The 6,201-nt window shown below is 56.8% G+C and overlaps 1 protein-coding gene across 1 annotated transcript in view; it reads right to left on the bottom strand.

Moving 5' to 3' along the window:
- The window catches only part of TTC7A (tetratricopeptide repeat domain 7A), a 118,547-nt gene that overhangs the window by 78,516 nt on the left and 33,830 nt on the right, over window positions 1-6,201 (bottom strand). Inside the window, exon 5 of the mRNA XM_004699755.3 lies at window positions 5,124-5,241. Within this exon, the coding sequence (XP_004699812.1) occupies window positions 5,124-5,241 (118 nt within the window). The remainder of the gene's footprint in view (window positions 1-5,123; window positions 5,242-6,201) is intronic.

The following is a 6,201-nucleotide window of genomic DNA, read 5'->3' as shown; positions in this document are numbered from 1 at the left end:
TTAGGGTCGCTGCGAGTCGGCATCGTCTCCACAGTAGTGGGTTTGCTGGGGTTTTTGGTCCTATCTGGGGCCACCTCTGGGCTGGCTGTGGCCGACAGACACAGGCAGAGGGGCTGAGTGACTGCCAGGCATCCTGGGCACCGCTACCCGGGTTTCTGGGGCTTTGAGATGCTTGGCTTGCTGCTTCTGAAAGAAATGACAACTCCATTTCCAATCCTCTCTGAAGGGGGCAGGGAGGAAGAGCTCGGATTCTGGCTTTCAGGACTGAACTCCGTGCTTCAGGAAGGGAGTGGGCAGAGGTACAGGAACAGAAGAGAGAATGAAATTACTCAGGCTTTGTAGAAGGGCTGACGGATGGCGAGGCCTCCCTCCTGCCCCCGTCACCACACATGCACAGACATACCACCCCACTGCACACACACCACACATGCCAAATTCATATCACACACATCGTGTATACATATCACACCACACACACCAAATTCACACGTCACACATCACACGCATCCTTAGACCACATTCACACACATCACATGCACAGACACCACGTACAACATACACATGCCACACATACACACCAAGTGCATACCACACACGACGCATACATTAACACACAAGGCCACACACACACACACATGCACACCTCCCTCCTCAATTCACATACGCCAGTACATATCAGTATCACACACAATTACAGCCCTTCATGCACAGTCAGAGGACATGCACAGAGAGAGGGAGGCAGCGGGCCCAGGGAAGAGGTACAGCAGGATCCTTCTTGGAGAGGGTGACTGGGGTCCCATACCTGACTCCCCCCTAAACTGACCTTTGCCCCTCCACACCCACACTTGGGAAAAGGCCTGCATTTCCAGGCTGTGCCAACCTTCTGTTGGAACCCCAGCAAGGTGTTCCACCTGTGAGCCAGTCAGCTGACCAGTGCTGCGGGTCACGGCCTTCTCAGAGCACATGGCCTGCCTGGCACAGCAGGCGCTTGATACCTGCTGGCTCGCGCCTCCCGGTGTCCTTGCGCTTTCCTTCACCTCGCTCCACCTGCAGTACAGGTGGGTGTGGAGAAGGGAGGCCAGGAGCCAAAGGGGTGGGGGGAGTCTCAGCAGAGCTGATTGCTACCAGCCACCTCCTGGGGCCAGCGACCAGGGTGCTTGTTCTCACCTTCCCTTGCAGGAGTAGGGACACACAGAGCCCGACGGAGGTGAGGAAGCAAAGCTAGGGGGAGGTTGGGGAGGACCTGGGCAGGGTGGCCAGTAACCCCCGGGACACAGCCTCTTCGAGAGAAGTCATTCTCAGGGATGGAGGGTGCACACCCTGGGCTGTGAGTCTCTTGGGGTTCCTAGGAAGCCCCGAGTCCCTGCTGCTGTGGTGGACCATGAGGCAAAGCCAGACGGAGCCTGCCCTCAGCCCCGGCTCCATCCAGGGCAAGGCAACTGTCACGTGCAGCCTCCCACCTCCCCCCACACCAGGCGCAGGCCTCAACACAGTGTCTGCACAGGTGCAGTGTCTGATTACTGCAACGATGCAACGCGACCGTTCGAGAAATGAAAGCCTCAGGACAGTGACTTTAAAACGGTCTCCTCCCCGCCTTCTCCTCCGAATCACCCCAGCCCGGGAGTGTCTCTGCACTTTCTGCCCACAGAAATCCTGGGGGCCACAGGGCCAGGGCCGGGGCGGCATTCCTGGAATGCCGTACAGGAGGGCCACCTGGAAAAGGCCCCATGGTGTGCGTTTGGGCTCTGTGGGCCACACGGCTTGCTTTTGAGGTTGCACGTAAGCGGAGGGGTGAGGGTGTGCCTCCTTCAGACCTCACTGACGAAAACAGGTGCGAGCCAGAGCTTGCTGACTCGTGCCACCCAGGCTCGGCTTCAAGGACCACTCAAGGCTTCCCGTCAGGAGTGGGGCACAGACTGCTAAAAAGACAAACCCACCTGTCTTGAAGTACAGCCAGAGGGACTACCTGTGGTGGTAAAAAGCCACTGCCTGGAACCTCCTAAGTCCCCACTGCTGGGCAAGGTCTCCTTTAAAGCGTCAAAAAGCAAGGATGGTGCTTTGAGGACTCAGGCACTTGGCCCGAGCCATTCATTCGCCTGCTGCGCATGTCCAAGTGGGACCCGGAACAAGGAAGACCAAAGAATCGACGAATTTGAAATACAGGGCCGGGGAAGACATCGAAAGCACCGGGGTCTGCTGAAAGCACACATCCGTCTTTCCTGGAAGAAATACAGCCAGAAGGCTCCTCAGAGGCCAGGACGGCGAGACTCCGTCCCACATAGTTCGGACATGTTGTCAGGAGCGAGCAGTCCCTGGAGAAGGACGTCATGCTTGGTGACGCAGAGGGGCAGGGAAAAAGAGGCTGCAAGCACAGGGCCGACTCAGGACCGCACAGGACCTGGCAGGGTTGCTTCTGTTGAGCACCGGGTGGCTGTGGCTCGGAACTGACTGGATGGCACCAAGTAACATCATCGGCGGTCCTCCTCCCCAAGCTCTGGGCGAGGGCAGCACCCTGGAGAGCCTCCCAGTGAGACAGCAGTTAGCTAGGAGGCTGGAGCAGGCAGCCGGGCAGGCGCTGCCCGAGCAGTAGAGACAGGAGCCCGTCAGCTGGGCCAGCCTCTCTGCAATCAGTGCTCTGCTTCTGGAAAAAGACACAGCCAGGAGATGTGGGGAGGGGTGGGGGAGCCGGCCTGTCCCAGGGCCTGACCCCCACTGCTCCAGGCAGGTCCTCCCTACTACCCTGGGGGTGAAGGCACACAGGCTCGGGGCCACCACATCCTCAGGTGCCCACCCCCTCCCCGAACCCAAGCAAGGGGAGACACAAAACAAAGGTGCACGGTTTGTTCTTGGCGAGGAGGCTGTGCCGGCCATGAAAACTCAACCAGAAGGCAGGCGGGTAACCACGGCAACCTGGCTCTCAACCCTGGCTGTTTTTCTTTTCTTGTTTGCTCATGATCAACATATTGTATTTCTGTAAAGCCGGGGCTAGGGGGATCAAGATCCTTATTCTAAAGTTTCCTCTTATTTATTGTCCGCCAGAAACACAAACAGCTCTGAAGTTAAAAGGAAGACTCTCGCTGCTCAGAAAAACGCACATTGTAAATGGCCCTGAGAGACCCAGGGCACCAAGCCCACCAGTAACGTGTCGGAAAGCTCAATAACTAACACACGGTGGTGATGGCGCTGGGAACAGGCACCCTCTGGGGGTCTCCCTCCTGGCAGAACAGGAACTGGAAGAGCCTCCCCTGGGTACAGGTTGTCAGCCCCTGACACAACTCCCAGCGCTCAGACCTCTTGACCCAGAAATGCCCAGTGCAGGGACCCACCCTATAGAGGTTTACACTGTGCAGTGACGCCCACACAATGCTAAGTTGTGGACTCCGGGCGTGCTTAAAAGAGGGGCACGTCTGGACGTGACCTACACGTCCCATCAACAGGAAACGAATCCGACACATCAGACTGCGTCCACAGACTACAGGCTCTAGCACAGCCACGCAGGAGAAAAAGGACCTTCTCCGAGTCCTGGTGGGAAACCCTCTCCCAGACTCGCGCCTGGAGTGGAACAAGGCAGGGAGAGGCACGTCGGTACAGACCAGGGAAATAACATCCCTGTGAGGATGATCTCTGGAATGATACAGAAGGTTCTGGAAACATTCCTGCAGAGGAATCTGGGAACTGGTGGGGATGGAAAAGGGAGGGAGTTTGGTTGTTGGTTTTTTTAATCATTTTATTGGGGGCTCATACACCGCATCACAATCCATCCATCCATCATGGTGTCAAGCACATTTGTACATTTGTTACCATCATCATTCTCAAAACATTTTCTTTCTACTTGAGCCCTTGGTATCAGCTCACTTTTTAATGGCCACTCCTTGGTACATTTTTAAATTAGATGCCAAGCGCAAGAATGGCCTGTTTTCAGAAGTTACATAAAGAAACTACGGGAAATGTAACAAAAAGCAACGTGAAATCTGGGATCCCAAGGACCTCAACCCAGCACTTTCGAGAAAGCCATGGTGCTCCTGACCCCGGTCTACGTGGTCCAGGTCAGGGGAGGGGACGTGGGGAGGCGCCTCCTGACCCACTTCCAAAGGCTGGCCTGAGGTGGTCTCAGAGCCCCCAGCCTGCATGGTGGGCATGCATGGAGTGGGGGGGGCAGCTTCATGTGCAGAACAGGGGCTGCTGAGGCACACCCTCCTGCAGAGGCCTGGAGCGGGAGGGGCTGCTCCCAGCAGGAGGACTGGCCAGCTGTAGAACTGCCGCAGTGCCAGGGGAGCCCGTGACGCTCGCTCCACCCGCCCCTCACCACCACCCAACACACAATGCCAAGTAGCCACTTCCTGCTGCCCGCCCAGCTGGACCCTCACTCGGAGCTGCTGGCAGAACACGAGGCCCTCTGGACCCATCCAGCAAAGGGCAAGTAGCCCCGGGACCCCCAAGTCACCGCACGGGACAATAAGCTTCCCTGCCACCTTCAATAACACCCCCAAACGATGGTGGCTTTTATGTTCACTCCACTTGGCTTGCCCCACATCTCCCCACCCCTGGAAACCGCAGAGGAGCCAGCATTCCCATCAGAAGCTTGAGCAGATGTGGCCTGGACAGATGGAATGACTTCACCATTGCCTTGGCCACCAGAAACCCAAACCAGGCGTGGCACCCAGCAAACCCAAACCAACCCTTCCTTGTGACCCCTCTGTGAGGCACCCAACAAACCAGGTTCCAAGAACTCTCCCTCAGAAGGTCTCACTTTCCACCCCGAGTCCATTCGGAGCCTGTAACTCGGTGGTTGGAGGGTTCGAACGGCTGACCTTGCAGTGAGGATCCCAACAAGGAATCTGCTACAACACCAAGGCTCCTTACGCTAAAAGCTGCCAGCCGTTCCTGTGTTTTCACCGCAGGACTGACGTTCCCTACGCCCGCTGAGCGTGCACAGGCTCTACTGCCCCAGTCCCTTCCTGGCCTCTGCACACCTCGGCACGACAAGCCCTCAGTTGTGTGTGGCCCTCTCGGGAGAGCGCGTGCACGTGCATGCATGCACGTGCACCCCTGGAGGAAGGCCAGTGTAGCACAGCATCACAGGTCCCCCGCCCAGAGAGAAGGTCCAGACCCCGGTGGCCTACCCCTTCTTCAGGTTGGTGACATAAGCGCTCTGGAGGGCGGCTTCCAGGAAGTAGGTGAGCTCATAGTCGGCCGGCTGAGACCCTTTCAGATGCCGCGTCGTGGTGCTGTTGGTGGTCTGGGGGGGGAACACAGAGAACCCTGGTCTCAGAGATCTGCATGGGGAGGGGAGCGGCCCCACTGGCACGGGCAGGCCCCAGCCACCCCAGGGTACCTTGTACAATGCTGACAACCTTCAGCCCTGCTAGCTTTCCTGTTACACACATCTAAAGAACTCCCCTCCCCGCAAATGCTGCATGCCCCAAGTCCCACGTGCAGTCTTCACCATCACAGAGCTTTATAAACTCACCGAACCTTTTCATCCTCACCAATCAAACCAAAAAAGACAGCCGTCAGTGCCTTCTGACTCATGGGCACCCGCGTGTGTCAGAGTGGGGCTGTCCTTCACGGGATTTCCAACGTGGGTCCCCGAGCCTTTCTCCTGAGGCATCTCTGGGGGGTTCTAACCGCCAACCTTTGTGATCAGTAGGTGCATGCTCAACCACCTGCATCGTCAGGGCCTCCTACGGAATCCTCAGAGCAGCCGCGTCACCACCCCCGGTTCACAGCGAGGGCCCTGTGGCCCGGGACTGGCTTGGGAGTCCAGGCCCCATCCCTTCTGTATGAAGACTGTTCCTCCTTCAAGCCCACAGCACCGATGCCTGAGGAGGCTGGCAGAGAATTCTTCACCCCTTACTCCAGAGAACAAGGGCTCTGTCTCAGTTCCATGGTTCCCCGGCCACTCACCCTGCCACCCTCCCCCTACCCACGGAAAGAGGAGAGGACACTAATGTGGGCTAGCCACCCTCAGCCAAGATCTTCTCTGAAGCCTCACAGCCACCTGACAAGGCCGGGTCTACCTGCATCTTTTTTTTAATTCTTATGCATACGTTTTCACAAATTAGTGATGTGATTTGTTTTGTTTTCTTTATAAATCACGTTACTGGGGGCTCTTACAGCTCTTATCACAATCCATACAGCAATGATATCAAGCACATTTGTACATATGTTATCATCATATTCCAAAACATGTTCTTTCTA

The sequence above is a fragment of the Echinops telfairi genome, unplaced genomic scaffold (assembly GCF_000313985.2).
Source record: "Echinops telfairi isolate 266 unplaced genomic scaffold, ASM31398v2 ScPeMD7_7475;HRSCAF=8513, whole genome shotgun sequence".
In the NCBI taxonomy this organism is placed as follows: domain Eukaryota; kingdom Metazoa; phylum Chordata; class Mammalia; order Afrosoricida; family Tenrecidae; genus Echinops; species Echinops telfairi.
The sequence above is the reverse complement of the archived record's forward strand: the minus strand, read 5'-3'. Positions and strand labels throughout refer to the sequence as shown.